The 19987-nt window shown below is 44.1% G+C and overlaps 1 protein-coding gene across 1 annotated transcript in view; it reads right to left on the reverse strand.

The window, feature by feature from the left end:
* LOC138283610 (dynein axonemal heavy chain 11-like) overlaps nucleotides 1-19987 on the reverse strand; it is a 2790563-nt gene that overhangs the window by 2367109 nt on the left and 403467 nt on the right. Inside the window, exons 15-16 of the mRNA XM_069221547.1 lie at nucleotides 9791-9906; nucleotides 6632-6824 (exon numbers count right to left, since the gene is read on the reverse strand). Coding sequence (XP_069077648.1) covers nucleotides 6632-6824; nucleotides 9791-9906 — 309 coding nt within the window. The remainder of the gene's footprint in view (nucleotides 1-6631; nucleotides 6825-9790; nucleotides 9907-19987) is intronic.

Here is a 19987-nt window from a genome sequence, read left to right on the forward strand (position 1 = left end):
ATTAGAACACCCCCAACAGGTTTCACACAACCACTGATTCGAAAGCATTCTATTCTTCATACTACACCAAGCTTATCTCTCCCCAGCACAACTGAGCCACTAATACCTGAATGCACAGATGAACTGCCTCCTATGTCACACATTAGATGCAAATCTTAAACATATGTTGTGGTCATGTCTGGCCCTGCAGCAACACTGGCAAGCAGTGCACGATACCTTACAGGGATGTCACAGAACTCCTAGAATTACGCAACTGGGATTCAACAGCCCTGGGCATCTTCAAGCTTTGAAAGCAATATGAAGTGTGTATCTGCTTGGCTGTGCTGACATTCCGATTAGGCAAGCACACACTTACCCTTTACTGAAGGTCGCCGACAGCCTTGCCGGTGACAGCCTGAAATGGAGCACTGTGCAAATGAGATCGAGCGGAGGAGAGTGCCCTTCATTACAAAGAGATGCAACATCTCTGTCAACACCCCATCCCTGCACGATGGGCCATGTTATATACGCAATTCCTCCAACTAGTTGAAGAAGATGAACTCCCATGTACCACACAATGAAAGCCTTAACATCCGAAACGCAATAGACACTTCAGACACCACGGCACTGATTTATACTTTTTGAGGCAAACCTGTGTTAGCGCAGTTTTGCCTCAAAAAGTATACCGCCGGCTAGCGACATTCCTGGATGCCAGTTGGGCATCATATTTAAGCTATGACGCTAGACAGCGGTAAGACTCAGTTAGCATCAAAATTATTGATGCTAACCGGGTGGAGGAGGCGTAGGGGAAAGTAGAGGTTGTGCGTGCAAGAATGGTGCTAGTCAGGTTAGAGTCAAAAAAATGACTCTAACCTGATTAGCGTCAATATTTCCACGCACAACCCCCATGGACATGACTCCTGCCAAGTAAAGACTTAAGTCCCCTGGGCATGGCCATTGGGCACAGTGCCATGTAGGGGGGCCCTAGTTAGACCCCCCTTGGCACTTTGCAAAAAAAATAAAAATACTTACCTGGGATGGTGACCTCCAGGTGTGGGTGCGGATGGGTAGGGGTGGTCCCTGGGGCAGGGAAGAGCACCTGTGGGCTGTTTCTAAGGTCTCTGACCATGAAAAAGGCCCACAGGTCCCCTAACGCCTGCCCTGATCCAGGCGTTAAATAATGGTGCTAAGCAGGCTTAGCACCATTATTTAAGGCCCTCCTCCTCCCATGCATGATTTTTGCACAGTAGGACAAATACAGTACGGCGCTAGGGCCGTTGAGTCATTTTTTTGCCCGGGAACGCCTCCCTTGCATCTCATTGACACAAGGTAGTTTAACTCCAATATTTTGGCACTAAACATGTCTAGCGTCAAAATATAAATATGGAGTTAAGTTTGTGCTGGATTTGCATAAAAAAAATGACGCAAATCTGGCACAAACAGAGTATAAATATGCCCCTACTTGTCTAACTCACTGCTCTGGACAATCAACTACCTGCTACTCTCCCTTTGTTTTGAGGCAGGAGCGATCGCTGGGAGAGGCTTCTTCTTGTCTTCCCCGACCTCCATCCACCTTATCATCTGACCTACCCGATCTTAGACCGATACTGGCATAAATATATCATGATCAACCATTCCTGTGCCACCTCCTTGCAATCACACACCTGCTGCTGTCAACCCCTGCAAACCTCCTCTTTCTCCCCAGTTCTTGTTACTCCCCCTTTGTTACTAGTGATATGAAGGAATTCATGCAGTATCACCTCGTTTCTTTTCATTCAGCCCCAGTCTCTTTCCCCAGGTCACAGATCAGTTATCCATTACCTTGGTCTTTCTGTGTATTTTCGATTATACCATAGTACTCCCTTATGATATATTGTCTTGTTTCTGTTTTGCATCACAATGGCTTGTTTTGCTATATTTGTTGGTTGGAATGAAAAACCCAATAAAAAATATTATTCAGAAAAAAATGACCATAGTACCATGTAATTTCAGGCCTGATGATATCCCAATGAAATAATTACATACTTGTTGCATATGTGCAGCATCACATATGTATTTGCCAAAATTGTTGACTTACATTATCTATGATGCCAATCTCCTTAACTACATTTTAGCAGTCAATCAATTATTACCCTAGGTTAAAAGTCCTCAACTTACTACTTATAAACCACCATTTTCAGGACGAAAAATTAAATAGACCTACTTCATCTGATATTCTACTCGGCTATTTTGACCCTGTATGTATGTCATGTGGCAGAAGCTGATATCTTGTAGTTGGCAGTCTGTAGAGGTACCCGTCTTTTGATTGGCTCACCTAATCCAATCCAGGCAATGTGAACCTCCAGTTCCACTAGCTTTGCCAATAATGTAATGTACAAAAGGGTCTAGCATAACCCCAGTGTCTGTATTCTAGGTGGTGAATTGACGAGCACTTTCTCAGGAGTCACCAAAATATGCTTCATTGTTTATGTATTCAGAGAGGAAAACCTGAACTTTATAGCTAGAACAAAAGTTTCAATGAGGAAGGTGCCCTAAAGGCACCTAGCTGGCTACTAAACTGGGCACCTAATCATACACTCTTCTGCAAAAATAGACAAACCAAAGGAAGGGACGTCATAGTATTAATTATTCCAGCAATGCTTAAAATTGCCTGAGGAAATCAGCAAAAACATTAGTTAATTACATGATGGGTTGAAAGCACCCTGTTAAACAAGGCTTTGTTCACTCCACGCATGAATTCTTAAACTGCTCAACAGGACTTAAAAGCAAACATTGCTTATGCCTTTCACTATATGCAGCAATGAATGTAAAGGTATGTCTGGGAGCTTTGCTATACAAAATTTAAAGATATAAAGGTAAAATCTGGCAGTTTCATATCCACATCGGAGAGGATTTTATTGCATGGGTGCGATCAAAATACAAATATTTTATAATTTTATAATTTTCCTACATGGTTATAATTTGATTCGTAGCTTTTCCTAGTGAAATGCCATTTTGCTTCATTATCTACGTATAGTGTAAATAAAACCCATAACCTCCATTCAAACAAATGACTTTCTAGTCAAGTGATAATTTATAAGTGGCCTAAACTACATCTGTGTGACCCATATGGGGACAATTGCCATGTAAATCTTACTGCTAAGTAATTCCAGTTATACATGGGCGGCATAATGCTGCTTGTAACTGTGTACCACTCCATGAGCATAGTGCTGTTATAGGATTGATGCAAGGCAGTTGAGGCATCATGCAAGTCATATCAAGAGAAAAGTGCCTGAACATGTTCTTCCACATTTCTCACCTTTTTCATTTTCTGCATGTGGATTTCGTGGCAGGGCTCTGAGAGCTTACATTTCCAGTCACTACCTCTCCTGCTTAATTCTCCCATGCTATATATTCAGCTTCTTCTGCGTTAGGTCAAGTATCCTGGTTGTATTGGATCTCTGAATTGTTCTTCCTTCTGAAGGACTCAGTAAGGATATTCCTTTGGATTCGATCTTGCTCTTGTCTGAGACCCTTGTCTCTGTATGTTATGCCCGTACTTACGTTCTCTTCGTTCTTGTTCCTGCACTGGTCCCACTCCTAAACTCGGTGTTTGGTCAATTGTACTAATTTCTGAATAATTCTCTGGTGTAGAACTCTTCATGTTCAGTGTCCCTCCAACCTATCTTCTCCCCAGCCATGTCACCAGCCAGACAATCTGACATTGTCACGCTAACCTGGTAATTCCCAACAATCAATATAGTGTCAATTTGGTACTCAACAGTAAGGGCACTGTAGAGGCATGGGAATTATACCACAGGACCAAAATTATACCCTTTGTCCCTCATGAAAACAACGATCATGTTCTGTCTGGATATCATAATTTCGGAGAGAAATATGAGAGTCTTGGAGGAGGGTAAAACAGTAGAAAGTGTTCGCAGCAAGTTTTCATTGTGGTATGTCTCAGAGACATCCTGTAGGAGAACATACATTATGTATTTCTGGAGACTGTCAAAAGATTAATATGTAGCATGCCAAAATTCCAAGTATTGTTCTTAGAAATTCTTGATGTGGCTGCACTCATGATTTCATTTTGACTATCTAACCTATATATACTTAATCGCGTGAAAGGTGAGCTGCCACTGATGTTACCTCTTTGGCAATGGCAGAGAAAACCATTTGGATTTTTTGATACATTAAAATAAATATTCCCTTATCTCTTCTGGCGTCAGTGCATGGATACTGCGTGGCAACTCCACTCTCTTGAGCAATAATAAAAATAAGCTTTGGTTGCATGTCTGAATGCACACAGTTCTCACGTTAATGTTTAGCATTGACTCCTCTTGGTCACAGTCCCTGTACCAACAGTTCCCCAGAGCAAGAAATCCAATCAAGAAGCAAAGTATTGTTTATTAATGTCAACTCCTGACAGGTACGTAATGGAACAGATCCACTGTAGGTAAGCAACTTTCCAAAAGGAAAAAGCATTCAGTGTTGGCTAAGTCCTTAGATCCACTGTTCACTGGACATTAAAGTTGCCGCGCAGGGGTTGAAGATGACAAAAGGTAGAATGCTTCCATTTAATGTTCTGTGTACAATTACAATGGGGCTAATCTGCAAGCAAGTTATGATTGCTAAAAAAATAGTTGAATGTGGTAGATGTGCTAACCTTTAGCAAAATTCAGCAGCTGCAAATTCGACTTAAGAACTATCATATGTATAGGATACCTCAGCATAAACTCCACCCTGGAATCAAACTACGAGAACTCCCAGTGGCTATTTGCATACTCATTCATGACTTTGGTTGATTCTGATACCATGTAGTTGAGTATCCCAGATTCACAAATCATTAAAAATATTGTATTCTTTCTTAACGCCATCCTTTCCCTTGGGCCACTTTGTGTTTCGTCTTTTACTCCTGCTTTTTCTTCTATGTCCATGTACATAGATACCTTTTAGTGGCCATACTGGTTTCTTCAAATATTGCCACAGTTCTCTATTGATGTTAACTTATCTGTCACACTGTGGATTAAAGTGTGCAAAGTACTTAAAGCATGGTTTAGTTTGATTTTTAAGCACTCCCTGTATATGTAACTGTTCTGAATCAGTATTGATGTCAAATTAATTTACTTCTATTTGTGGAATTGTTGACGTTCTATACAGTTGGCCTGATGTTCAATAAAAAAATAGAAAAGCAAAACAAATAATTTACAAACGTTATCACTGGAAGAAGGAATTCACTATTAAACTATCGTAAAATGCCTCCTGGGAAGTTTTGCTCCGGAATGACAGTATTTGCACTACTGGATAGATACGCTTACATTTTTATCCAACAGCTGTCCAGTAATTCTCCCTGAGCAATTAGGAGTTTTAAGCAGTAAGTGACGATTGGAAGGGGCACCGAGAACGGGGCTTGGTATGCTTCTTGTTGCCGAATATTTCCCTCCCTGTCCACTCGCACTGGCAACATAACTAGTCCGTGACACGGAAGACATATGCGCTAATGTGTACTGGGTTGAGCAAGTGAAATCCCCTGCAGTCGTGGGAAGAAGCAATGGCTTCCCTTCAGTTGCTGGAGATTCTCCTTCATGCAGCCGAACCGGAGCAGAAAAAATAACATAAGCCAACCAAATCCTGCTTTCAAAGTAGCTACCACAAAATCGTACAGAGAGACCACGCCTCCTTTCTCGCATGAGATCTCCCGGGGAGGTATTGACCGCCCAGCCACTAAAGAAAATGTTATATTCTGATACTGACATATTGCCATTCTGCCACATAAATTAGACAACTTTCAGTTGCAGTGGGGTCAAGCTACTAATTTAGACAATGGGAAGTTCAGCAGACAATGAGTGTTCTGATAATGCACCACAATATCAGAAGTATTTCCCTTGGAAAAAAAGTAGACTGGAGTTCCTTTGGACAGAAGATACAATTCGGCTTGGAGAATGTGAGTAGTGTGCCTTCCCTTCTCAAGGAAGTGAATAAAACCTAGAATTTGTGCCATCTGTAATGAGATAGCAAGCATACTGACCTTGATAGCACTAGTGTGATCTCTTTCTGATATGATTAGTTCATCTTTCCCTAAGAAATAGGGTTACCATTTCCAGGGGCAGCCCCTCCACTATGGGGGAGGAGTGTCGCCCCACTGACGAAAAGCAGAAAAATAAAGGGATAATAAAAACATTTTATTATCCCTTTATTTTTCCACCTTCATAGGGCAGGGCGGAGCCAGCCTTCTCCACGTTAGGTGGAGGAGTGGTATGTGCGCTTCTAAATGCACATGTCAGTTTGGCAGGCCGTCTGAGGCCCAACAAAATGACATGCACACTTAGAAACTCTCCACCTGGCTGTATCTTACAACCGGTTGGAGATCAAGTGCAGATGCTCGTGTGTATATACCAATAAAGGATGCATTTGGTAACGCTATGACTTTAAAAAATTTCTAGCAATGGTTACTCTCTTGGTGGTGTGAATGAATAGTATGAAAAACGTGTTTTAGCATTATGTATTTCTTGCATGCCTGGCTATCTATTCTGACAGTGTAGAATAGCATTGTTAAAAAAAATGTTACACATAAGAAATTATATTAAATAGGTAATAAATAGCATTATAAAGCTAGCTTAGAGTGTTTTGATTCGGAAAAAGTAAACGTCATGCTACACAACTATGTTACCTGATGGTTGAAGTTTACTTCAAAGAATCCATGTTCGTCGCCTCTTAGAATTGGTTGGTTTAAGTGTGATTCACAAAGAAAGTTTAGATTATTTGCCCAGGCAGTGTAGATTTCATTATCATGCTTGTCCAACAATTGCAACAGCTCATCACATTTCTGGAAAACAAGGCTGGCTTCATCTGTCTGCAGAGCTCTGCAAAATGGAAAAATGATTGAAACTGGCAAGTATTGAGGATTAGCTCGTGAATGCAAGGTTATGAATTAAATTAATATTTTGATAGGAATAATATAAACACTCATTTTTTGGGGACTTGGTGCAGGGCAGCAAAGTGGCTTTGCTTGGCCTCATAGATATGATTTTGTGGTTTGCACAGCCACAGGGTCACAAAAAAGTGACACACTGGGTGCACAAAGGGATCATAAATAGGCCCTTTACGTCCTCATTTATGGGGATTTGGCATAGGACAGAGCAGCAAGTAACCTTGCTGCGCTGCCCTATGTCAAAATGAAATGGTAGGAATGCACCGTATTTATGAAGTATGGTGCATTCCTGTCCTTTCCTCCTGCCCTGGCACCCTTTTGGCAGACTAGCGCCAGGGCAGGCAACCTTGTACCATTATGCAACCATGCCTGTGTTGTCTTCAGGATTGTTTTTGTGCAGGAATGGGCAATTTCCTGCACAAAACCAATCCTGAGAGGTGTTTCCTCTTTCCATGTGTGCTGCAGAATGAAGAGGAGAAATAAAGTTGAATCTCCTAGTTATGCTTCACCTCGGGAGGCGTAAGGTTTTTGTGCATCCCCAGGTTTACATGGTTTTGTAAATCTGAGATAGCATCAAAATCCCTGGGTGTTGCATTGGAACACCCACCGCAACGCCCTTGAAACTCCTTTTGAGCGCAGAATAAGGCAATGTAGCAATTTGCGCTGCCTTGTCTTGCTCCATATCTATGAGGCAATTCAAAGCCATGGAAAGTGGCTTTGTGTGGCCTCATAAATATGATTTTGTAGTTTGCGCTGCCAAGTATCACAAAAAGTGATGCTCCAGCGGACCAAGGGGCTCCTTAGTATTTGCAGCTCTGACACAGCTACCTCAAACAATATTATTTTTCCTTTTTGCTAATGTTGAAAAGCTAGCAAAACGTATGGCAGCATACACAATTCCAGACCTTTACTTTCTTTAAAGCGTGAACATATAAGAGAACAGGGAGCAGTAGGTCTTAAGTAAGTGGGAGCAGAACCATGTACCATGATGGCATCAGTTTCCATGCCTTTGACAGAATTTAAGACACAGCATTCTGGTTCCATTAATTAAAACATATCAGTCAGCGAGTCATCTGTGGCAATGAGATATGAGGTCAACAAGCGGTTATTAAAAAGTTAGTGCAATGGTTGAACAGTTAACTGGAAAAAAAGACACATGAAATATGTAAATGAGTGGAACATTGTTTGTGTAATCTCAAATGGGTCAAATAGCTCGATTTGGGCTCCCAGGGCCACACTTTTTGCTGTAGAATTTCTGTACGAGGTCATGTTTTCTCTTTGTGCCTTGCAAACACAGATGCATTGAGGCTGGGTTGAGGCTGAAGTCATTCAAAGGCAGCTAAAGGAGAAGTTGTCTGACTCACAGAAACCTGCTAAGTATAAGTATGTGATGATGCAAAAACTTAAAAAACACCTCCATGCACCGCAACCGTCCCAGGCCTCTTAAAACATGTGAGAAAATGATAAGAAAATTAATTTCCATAATGTGCTAGTAGCTCGCTGTGAGCCCCACCCTCACAAACCAAGCCTTTTGTTTACACTGTCAGAAAGAGAAAACAACTGAAAACACATGGAAAAATATTATATTCACACAGAAACGCAAACAGAAATAGAAAAACCAACATTTTGATGCATTGATTCAGAATAACAGACAGTGGTAGACACATTCAGGAGTAGATTGGCAGCTACAAAGGTCTAAGGATATAGAGAAATGATAGAGTGAAAAGTGGGGAGAGAAATAGGACATGAAAGAGCCAGGAAGTGCAGTAAATACAAAGAACAAGACAGAATAAGTAGATCCAAGAACTGTATATACAGACAAAGTAAGGTAAGTAGAATGAAAGTGAAAGAAAATAAGTGATAGTCTCTCTTACACTCTCTTTCAGAGACAGGCTGACAGCAGCAGCTCCTCTGCTATGGTGGAGGTGTGTCACTCCCCTGCCAGCAGCAGCCGCTGAAAACCCTTAACAATGAAATACTAATAAACTATGTTTATTATCGTTTTGTTGTTAAAGGGGCGGGGCACTGGGGATGACAGGGACCCCTCAGTGCACATGTGGGTTTGGCCGGCCGTCTCGTGCCGGCCAAACACGCATGTGCACTGTGCTCTCTACAGCCCGCCATAGTGTTGCCAGGCTGGAGTGGGCACAGGCTCCCAGTTTACCTGGGAGTGCCCAGCCAGGGCGCTCCCGCTAATCCTAACGCTGCTTTCATGCAGGTTAGGATTGGCCTCAGGGCAGGCTGGAGCCTGTGCCTGTTTATTCCCCTCCCCCTGCCCACGACTGCCGGCTGACAGAGAAACAAACACAGAACGAGCAAAACTAACAAACGGATGTACAGAAATAAAGTTTAACAGAAAGACATATTCAAGAGGAAAGGAGTGAGAAACGCACAATCAACTCCATGATGGGAGATACAGAGTCAAACTGATAAGCTTACAGAGAAGGAAGGAAAGAGACGGACAGACACATAATTGCAAAGTGAAAGGGACTGACAGACACATGGCGAGAACTAGAGAAAAATATAATGGGACATTATAAAAGATACCAAAGTAAGAGTTAACTAAGGAAAGACATATCTAGAGCCCTCAATACACAAGTCAAATACTGACAGACGGAGAGAAACCAACATATTAGTAAAAATAAAGACTGAAAGGAAAAAACAATTACAGAAAAGGGAAGTAGCACTAAAACAGCGGTGCATTAAGGAAAGTCAGGGAAGGGGAAAGCAGTAAGGAAACTGTCAACAGAAAAGAAATTAAGTCAAATAGTCCATTCGAAAATGAGACTGTCTTCTGTCCTTCCTAAACCACCATGTTAAAAAGTGTGGTATCCAATACCCCAGAACTAAAATCTTTCTGCAGACCTGTGTCTTCAGCTAACAAAACGCAACACTTACTGATGATTGACGTGTTTAAAGGATGTCCTTTGGCCCAATATTCGATCTCTTAACTCCTGTGACCATTTCAGGTTTCCTGCTGTAAATGGCATGTTCTTGTGTAATACATCACAACCGTTCGATAGCTGAAATAAGCCAAAAATGTTTATTGTCAAAAGCAACAAATAAATACCTTGTCTGCAGGCCAGAATGTTAAATTGAATTAGTCTGCTTAATGTACTATTTTATCAGAAGACAGATAATTAAATGGCTATGCTCTCCGGGTGAGGAATGACAGTGTGTTAATTCCTGAAGCTCCTGGGAGCTAACCTCTTTTCCGAAACGTTTTATGGATGCCCCTTGGGTCAACAATTCCTCCAGTGTGCCAGCGCCGGCATTTTTTCACAGCTGCCCCTATGTGCCTTAAATACTACCTTAAGCTAAGAATTACCTACTGTAGGCCAGTGCCAGTATATTGATGTCGTACTTATACATTGGATGACCCACGTCAAATAAAACCTCCAGGATCTCAGGGCCAGCTTTTTGTCATGGTTGCCAGCCTGCCCATATGGCATCGTTGTCCTTCCTCATGCCAATGATTATCTCTAGTACAACAACGTCAGTATTTTTCCATGAATGTCCCATGTACCAATAATTGTTTCCCATATGCCAGGGCCTGCATTTCGTCACAGCTGCCACCTCCTTCCCTTACACCAGAGATTGTTATCCAATAAGCAAGCACCAGCAAGCTGCCATGCTTACCTCTGTAAGGCAAAAATGACATCAAGGCCCTGATTTATACTTTATGGTGCAAAACTGCACTAACGCAGTTTTGCACCAAAAAGTTTAGCACCGGCTTGCACCATTTCTGTGCACCAGCTGGGCACCATATTTATGGAATGGTGCAAGCCGGTGCAAAGGGTAGGCTAGCGTAAAAAGAAAATGACGTTAGTCGTGTGGGGCTGGCGGTATGGAAGAAGGGGGTTTTGCACCAAAAAATGACGTTAGGCAGGTAAGACTAAAAAAAAGAAGAGTCTAACCTGCTTAGAGTCATTTTCTGATGCAAAACCATTCATGCCACATGACTCCTGTCTTAGAAAAGACAGGAGTCATGCCCACCACCCCAATGGCCATCACAGGGGACCAGGGGACCCTGGGCATGGCCATTGCACCCAGTCCTATGTAGGGGGGCCCATTTCAGGGCCTCCAATGGCACTTAAAAATATATATACTTACCTGTACCTACCCATACTTACCTGGGATGGGGTCCTCCATCTTCTGCTGTCCCTCTGGTGTGGGTGGGGGTGTCCCTGGGGCCTGAGGAGGGCACCTGTGGGCTTATTCCATGGTGTTCCACCATGGAAATAGGCCCACAAGTCCCCTAATGCCTACCCTGACCCAGGCGTTAAAAAATGGTGCAAAGCAAGCTTTGCACAATTTTTTGACCCCTCCTCCCCAACGTACATGATTTTTGCACAGGAGGATAAATAAGGCGCTAGGGCCTTAGAGTAACTTTTTGCCCGGGAACACCTACCTTGCATCTCATTGAAGCAAGGTAGTTTTCAGCAGCAAAAAAGTTACTTTAACTCCAACATTTTGGTGCTAGACATGTCTAGTGCCAAAATATACAGTAAATATGGAGTTAAGTTTGCACTGGATTTGCTTAAAAAAAGATGCAAATCTGGCGCAAACAGAGTATAAATATGCTCCCCAAGTGCCCCAGGACCAGCGGCAGACCCGCAACCATAACATGCACACATGCACATACTATAACTCACATGCTCACACACTTCGTATGCTCACACTCTGTTTCAAACATTGTCTTAACTCATTACCATACTCGTACGCTTACTGGCTCTCACACTCATTCTCACTCAAACACACACTCACTTTCATGCACAACCACAATAAACTTAAGAACATTTTTACTTACTCTCAGCTGCCTGCACGAGCTGCCTGCACGAGTCCCATTTCAGCTCTTCGGCTGCCTGCTGCAGGAAGCTGAGACCTGTAAACCGTGCAGTGCATCAAAAAATGGGCAGAAAATAAGGAAGGAGTTGGGTGGCCCATAAGAGCAGCTGTCCCTGCATTCGTATTTAAACTAATGCTTTCTTCAAAGTAAGTGCTTGTTCCATGAATTATTTGTAACGCAAGGAGAGCCAGTTGCTCTCAGCGTCCAATTTAAAGTGACCACGTAAGCCCTCTTCAGATCAGACAGCCCATTTCTTTTTTTTATTGCTGTAGAAACAGGAGGACAAACACTTTAACACTGGAGATCAGTTCCAATTCCTAGGTGTCAGCAGGAGTTAGGTGAAGTGCCAGGCTTACCTGTGCACTAGACAGTCGTTGGAGAATTATCCACACCCAATCCTGGCAACCTTCCAGCCAAAACCTCCCTCCTTTTTCAGCTTTGCCTTTCTCATTTTCCTGCAGACCTTCTCACATTCCCTCATCCTCAACTGTCCTAGCTTTTCTCCATCTTTTGGAGCCTTGATCTTCCTTTTAGCCACTACCATATGAAGATAGGTATCCTCCCTGCTCCAAGAGCCCGAAATGTTTTTCACTCCTGCTGGGAGCAGAGACAAAAAAGCCTAGGATGGCTCTGGGCAAGAATGGTTCAGTTCCTGAGGAACCCCCCCCAACTCTTTAGTATCTCCATTTTATAAAAAAAGCAGTTGCTAAGGCTAAGGTTGATTCCGAATTCAGGGTCCCAGAAACAGATCGTTGTCTTCCAGGAGGCCAGTCATTAACAGAATATAGAATGTCTGACATACACATTTTATTCTCTGGGCAGACTACCAGGCATATTTTTCTATACCTGTAAGTGCACATGCTGCACAAATAATACTTTTTAAAAGTTGCTTTTCCACTAAACTTAACAAAAATCTACTTTCGCCACTGAAATAGATTTCAAATGAAAGTTCTACGTGGGGGGGTTTGTGGCGGGGTTAAAGCCAAGCCGGCAGCCAAGATGGCCACATGAAATTTAAACTCCAGAGAAGACCGCCCGATCCTACTGCCCAAGCCATGCATCCGCCCCTAATGTGTTTTGGGCCACATAGTCTGGCACGCGCTGGGCTGCTTGCCTGCTCCTGAGGCTTGACTGTGCCAGATGCATGCAGGATCTGCCACTACTCAGTGGATTGAACACAGCAGCCTGAAGTGGCCTTTGGAGGTCCCATGGTGACAGGGGTATGTGGGTGAGCTTTAGGGCGGGGCCGCAGCACATGCGGCCCACTTCCCCAGATTGATTGACTACTGTGGCCCAGGTGCCACAGGCAGCAGCACGTTGCAGGCACTCTGGCACACTGTGGGGGCTGCCCGAATACCATCACCAAGTGACAGCGCTGGTCTAGCCACCACATTACAGCGACTGCAATCGTAGACCTACTGTTAGAAATTGGGTCTTTGGTTGGCAGTCTTGGGTCTTTGGTTGGCAGTCAGGGTACCCTCTGTCCAAGCAAGGACCCTCCCTCTAGTCAGGGTAAACCCAAATTGTCCTCTGCCCACCCTCTGGTAGCTTGGCCCTGAGCAGTCAGGCTTAACGTATTTCTGCAATAAATAATGCAATAACACAGTATAACACCACAAAAATACACCACACAGTGTTTAGAAAAATGTATAATATTTATCTGGTTAAATGCAGGTAAAAATGATTAAGATTCCATAAGTACACATTAAAATATCACTTTAAAAATGGTATAAAGTGTCTTTAGTCTTTAAAAAGCAACAAGTGTCTCCTGCAAGCACAAAGTACCTGGTTTGTGTTCAAATTCTCTGCAAGGGACCGCAGAGGAGAGGATGCGTGGAAAACGGGGAGGTGTGAGTCGATTATTCTGGCGCACACAGACAATGCGTCTGTGAGTTTTCACTCAGGGCAGAATTTCCGGCATGTAGACTGGGATTCTCTTCGGGTTGCGGGGTTTTTGGACACCCCTGGGATGATGGGTTGAAATCCTGGGCGTTCAGGGTGAAGTCACAGAGGCTGCGTCGATCCAGTGGGCGATTTGTGGAAATTTCTACCGCACATCAGGCGCTGTGTCGATTCCTCTCAGGAAGTCGGGCTGCGTTGTTCTGGTTCGGCTTTGCGTCGATCCAGTGGGCCGTGCATCGAAGTTCCGGTCACAACACTGGTGCTGCATCGATCTGATCCTGCAAAGTAGGATTGCGTCGATCCGGTTCAGCGTGCAGTGAGTTTCTCACCGCAATACAGGCTGTCCATCATTTTTGCAGGCTGTGCATCAGATTTTCGCCGCATACGAAGTTCTTTTGCAGGATGAAGTCTTTTTGGTCCTGAGACTTCAAGGAACAGGAGGTAAGCTCTATCCAAGCCCTTGGAGAGCACTTCTCAGTTGAGCCAGAGGGCAGCAAGGCAGAAGGGCAACAGCAGGGCAGCAGTCCTTTGCTGAAAGCAGCCAGGTGAGTCCTTTGAGCAGCCAGGCAGTTCCTCTTGGCAGGTTGCAGGTTCTGGTTCAGGGATTCTTCTCCAGTGATATCTTGTCCATAAGTGTCTGACTTCAGAAGTGTCTTGTGAAGTAGAAGTGTTTGAGTTTGTCGGGTCAGAGACCCTGCTTAAATACCCAAATGTGCCTTTGAAGTGGGGGAGACTTCCAAGAGTGGCTTAGAAGTGCACAAGGTCCCCTTTCAGTTCCATCCCGTCTGCCAGGGTCCCAGTGGGGGTTTGGCAGTCCATTGTGTGAAGGCAGGCTACTGTCCTTTGACATGCAAGTGTCAGGCCCTCCACCCTCCCAGCCCAGGAAGACCCATTCAATATGCAGATGCATGCAAGTGTGACTGAGCATCCTGTGTTTGGGGTTGTCTGACTGAATGCACAAGAGAGCTGTCAACTAAACCTAGCCAGACGTGGTTTGTAAGGTACAGAAAGATTTCAGTGTAGAGAAATGCTCACTTTCTACAAATGGCATTTCTAGAAAATCAATATTAAATCCAACTTCACCAATAAGCAGGATTTTTAATTACTATTCTGACCATACTAAATATGACCTGGCTACTGCTTTCAGGTCAGAATCTACCACTCAAACAGTGTATGAGGGTAGCCCTAATGCTATCCTATGAAAGGGCCAGGCCTCACAGCAGTGTAAAACGGATTTAGGAGTTGTACACTACCCGGACATATAGAACACACATGTTTATGTCCTGCCTTTTATCTGCATAGCACCCTGCCCTATGGGCTACCTAGGGCATACCTTAGCGGTGACTTTTATGTAGAAAAAGGGGAGTTTAAGGCTTGCCACTTACTTTGAAATGCCAAGTCAAAGTGGCAGTGAAACTGCACACACAGGCTCTGCAGTGGCAGGCCTAAGACATGTTTAGGGGGCTACTTATGTGGGTGGCACAACCAGTGCTGCATCCCACTAGTAGCATTTAATTTACAGGCCCTTGGCACATGTAGTGTACTTGACTAGGGATGTACAAGTAAATTAAATAAGCCAATTGGGTATGGGCCAATGTCACCATGTTTTAAGGAGAGAGCACATGCACTTTAGCACTGATTAGCAGTGGTAAAGTGTGCACAGTCCTAAAGCCAGCAAAAATGAGGTCATAAAAAGAGAAGGAGGAAGGCAAAAAGTTTGGGGTGTCCTTGCAGAAAGGGCATTTCCAGCACCTACTGATCAGCCTCGTGGAGGCTCCTTACACTGCCTTCAGCGACCCCTGGATCCGTTAATTTCTTATGGCCCCTCTCCCTCTCCTGAAACTGGAGAGTGATGTGTAGGAGGGGTTCATTACAGTCCTGCCAGATGATGACAACTCCTGATGCCATCCTCCTGGATTGCGGTCTTGGTGCCGAGAGGCACCATCACATCCAGCTACTACAGCCTGATTGCCTTTTGCGGCATGGGCACCGTGGGCTGCGGTGCATCACAAACTGCCTGCCACATTGAGGAAGCTGCATGGTAGCTCCCCTGGGGCAGTGGCGCTGAGATTAGCTGCTGCGGTGAGGTGGCAAGAATTGGAGATCTGCTGACACAGATTGTGGGAAATTACTGTACTGCCATCGGTGGCCCTGGACCCTGCTAATGGCCCCTCTGCACCTCCTGCTATGGCTGGGCTGTGTGCAGGATGGAGCCCTCATCATAAGAGGGCCTGCCCAGTGACAGCATCCTGCATGCTTTTGATTGTGGCCTGGGCACTCATTGGCACTACTTAGTCCCTCATGTTAGTGGAATGCATGACAGACCATCTCTGCCCGTTCTTACAACCTTGCTGACCACTCACTGCAGCCCAGCTGTCCACCTTGCCTCTCCACACACCACCTCTGCTGGGGCCTTATACCACCTACATGCCATCCCAACTCTGTCCATGACATGAGATTATTTTAGCAGCTTTTTATGGGCACAATATTGTATCCATAGACCTGCAGCTTGTGTCCTTTAGCCTAGAAACAATTCATTTTATTAAGTTAGCAAAAGCTTCATTCTGTGGTTATTTTTTTATTTTTTTATCTAGTGCTCCTTTAGCCTAGAAACTGTTTTCAATCTTTAGCAAGATATTTTCGCTCTGTGATTTGCTCAAGGCTGTACACGAAAATGTTGTCCGTACAAAGTGGAACACCACATTCTCTGCCATTTCACGAAAACGTATGTGTTTTTATGTTAGGCCAGTTTTCTTAGAACACCGGAATTTTTATTATAAAACACCTCTCTGCCCCTGTACGTTAGAGTGAAATTCCAGCCAGAAGTAGCCACTGCATGCTGTTCGCTTTATTGCAGCTGTCTGCTGAGACTAGACATGTTTTCCACGTACATGGGGGAAGACTTTTGGTAGACCAACAGCCCTCTTCTCTACTACCATATTCAGGTATGGGGGATGGTGTCTTCCCAGGAGTCCTGAAGAGCGGATTAGGGCTAATACTGCTGTGCTGTAGTATAGAAGTTTAGTGGTGTATGTAGGAATTCTGAAACCTAGCATTGTGACACTATGGTGGGACTTTTCTTATGTTTTACTTTCTTCATCACAGCTCTGCTATTATTATGCTTCATTATCCTTATAATTGCAGTGTATGACTTTATATCTAGAATGCAGTTGATTCAATAAAAGTAATTGAACCAATTCCTGCTTCTTTTTGTCTTTGCATGTGTGAGAAAATATAACTGGGAGAAAAGAGTAAGATCTGTTCTACCACAACTTCCCTAAGAGATCAGAATGTCATGCACACAGCTCCCACAAATCACCTCTGCTCTTGGGTACTGGTGAGGTACTGCTAGCTGGCTGGAAGGGTTAGGCGACAGTTGTCACACAGTGTGGGATTGGACTCATTTTCCTACAATCCAATGGTGCTGCCACGCAATTCCCACAGTCTCATTGTTATAATGAGAGCCAACAGGACAGCTATATCCAGGTGCGATAGCATTACTGTTGCAAGCACCGTCCTCGCTACTGTCGCAGTGGGGCATGGTAACTCCAAGCACAAAGGACTGTCCTTTGATGCCACCAGGATTCTGCAGCACGAGGGTTCCTACTCCCCTAAGCTAAATAGCCAAATCCTCCCTGGAAGGCACCTCAGCCATTACGGCTGAACTGCGCGCTGGATTTAAATCTATGGATGCCCAATTTAACATTTTAGGTAGCCGGTTGGATCATATGGGAGAATGCATGGATCACCTCACTTTGAGGCTGGATGGTGCGGAGTGCAGGATATCCGAGATTGAAGACAACATCGCAGATGTGGGGAAGTGGCTTGAAAAATTGGAGCACATGCTTTAATCTGCCACGGCCAAGAATGAGTAATTGGAGGCACAATCACACCATAACAACATACGGATTACAGAGATGGAGGAGTCTACAAACATGGGGTGCCGAGATACCTTTGTGGAAAATCTACTTGTTGAACTGTTCAGCAGGCAAGCTGTTACAGACACTTTTGTTGTTGAAAGGGCCCATAGATCACTTGGACCATAACCCATACCAGGCGAGCCTCCGCGCCCAATCATCGCCTGGCTCCTCAACTTTAAATACTGCAATACTGCACAGCATCTTGCTTACAAATGGGGCCCCCTTCAGTACCAAGGTGTGACACTATCCATTTTCCTGGATTTGACACAGGCAGTTCAGGAGGCGTACCACATGTTTACAGAGGTGAAACGCACTCTGCAGAAACGTGGCTTCAAATACAGCATGCTTTGCCCAGCACACTTGCGTGTTGAGGTGAACGGACAGCACCATGTTTTCCACACCCTGCTGATGTCACTCAGTTATGCAAACAACACGAGTGGTGCAAACTCATCTCGCCATACTCCGCCTAACTGCTCACCTGTCACTGTCTCACCGAGATCCCAGCATGATCTGCCACCATGAACGATACTCCTGTTGGTTGACAGACTTGCTTCGAACTGCCTTAGGCTGTTTTTTTCAACCTTACTATAAATAGACTCCTCCTCTTGCACGCTTCTGGAGGGACCGATCGCACCCCCTTGACATTTCTCATCCAGACACATGTCACTGCACAAAAGGGCAGTGTTCTCTTGTGCTTTGATTGGCAATGTTTGATTTCTTGTTCTATTGGGGTTACAGTGGGATTCGCCAGATGTTGTTTTTTCTGGTGTGGGGGTAGGCTTGTTTTTCTGTATTTTTCTGTTTCTTCTTGTTAACTACATTGCTATTGTTCTGCATGACATTCCAGCAACACACCAAAATGCACTGATTCCATATGCCACATTAAATCAATAAATGTCCGCTAGTGTACAGGGGCTTAATCTCCCAAGTATATCATGGAACATCAGGGGCCTTAATAACCTTAGAAAATGGAAACAGGTTCATTCATATTTACTCAGACAGGGAGTTAAACTGGCGTTTCTTCGAGAGACCCACCTATCCCTGCAAGCAGATTGCTCATATGCCGCTTCATGGGGTTTGCATGTTTCTTCCCTCATTATAATTCTTACTCCCATGGGTCTGTATTTTAATACTCAAAAGTGTTCCCGTTTTGTGCCGAGACTGTGTCACTGAAATGGAGGGTAGATATCTGCTAGTGTCATTAACCTTGCTGACAGGACGGTACTGCTAATTAATGTATATGCACCTAATGTTGGCTCCCCAAAATTCAACCACGAGTTATCCCTGCCAGAGGGTTGCTCACAAGTGGATTATGTTTTAATGGGCAACAATTTTAATATTGCATGTCCCCCTGGACACAATTGGCTCCACTACTGTTACCAAACACCTATCAGTTTACTAATGCTTGGTGCAAACGCAACCTACATACTAAAGATTACACATTTTACTCTGCCCCTCACAATGCATAGACCCTTATTGATTATTAGTAGATGTCTCACGGAGCCCTCTTGTGGCTCAAAGATGTCGCACATAAGCCTTGTACACTCTATGACCACGCCCCTGTTGCAGCAACATTACTTGTGCCATATCAGGACCAGTCAATCAGACCCTGGCGGTTTCATGAAAATGCACTGTACGACAAGGATTTCCGTACTGAGCTTCGCAATGCCATAAACAAATCTTTCATACTCAACACCTGATATTTGAAAATACACTCCATGCTCTGGGAAGCCTTTAAGGCATATATAAGGGGAGTATGTATTGCCAAGCATGCAGAAGTTCCCCACAGTATTTGCAATAGCTTGGCAAAGGAGGAGGGAGAGTTGCCAAATATGGATCTGCCCGATATGTCCCGTTCTCAACCACCCCACATGCGTAACCAATTCAAACTCTTATATGAGTTCTGAGAACTGGCTGAGTGAAAGGTAGCTTATTTGGGCAAAAACACAAGAGTGTGTCAATACAGGGAGGGTGAGAGACCACGCAATACCCTGGTTCAGCTCCTATGGCCAAACCATCACACCACACACAAAATGAGTCTCTTGGAGGATGATAACACTACTGCTAGTGGTAATGCCACCATTGCCCAGTTGTATTGCAAGATATTATCAGCAATTCTACACTCTTGCTCGGACGGGAATGAGTCAGCACTAGCTGACTATCTGTCAGAGATAGTTATAGTATGGGTCACACCTGGCCAGCAGCAGTTTTTGGCCACCCCTATTACATGCACAGAAACAACACAGGCTATTGACGCCATGAGTGGCACTAAAGCTCCTGGGCTTCGTGGGTTCACTGGGAACTTTTACAAGTATATAAACACAACCTAGCTCTTTATCTACTGAAAGTCTATACCAAATCTCTTGCAGCAAACATTTTACCCCCTTCTCTCCGTGAAGCTGTCATTATCTTACTGTTAAAACC

This window comes from Pleurodeles waltl, chromosome 3_1, assembly GCF_031143425.1.
Source record: "Pleurodeles waltl isolate 20211129_DDA chromosome 3_1, aPleWal1.hap1.20221129, whole genome shotgun sequence".
Taxonomy (NCBI): Eukaryota; Metazoa; Chordata; class Amphibia; order Caudata; family Salamandridae; genus Pleurodeles; species Pleurodeles waltl.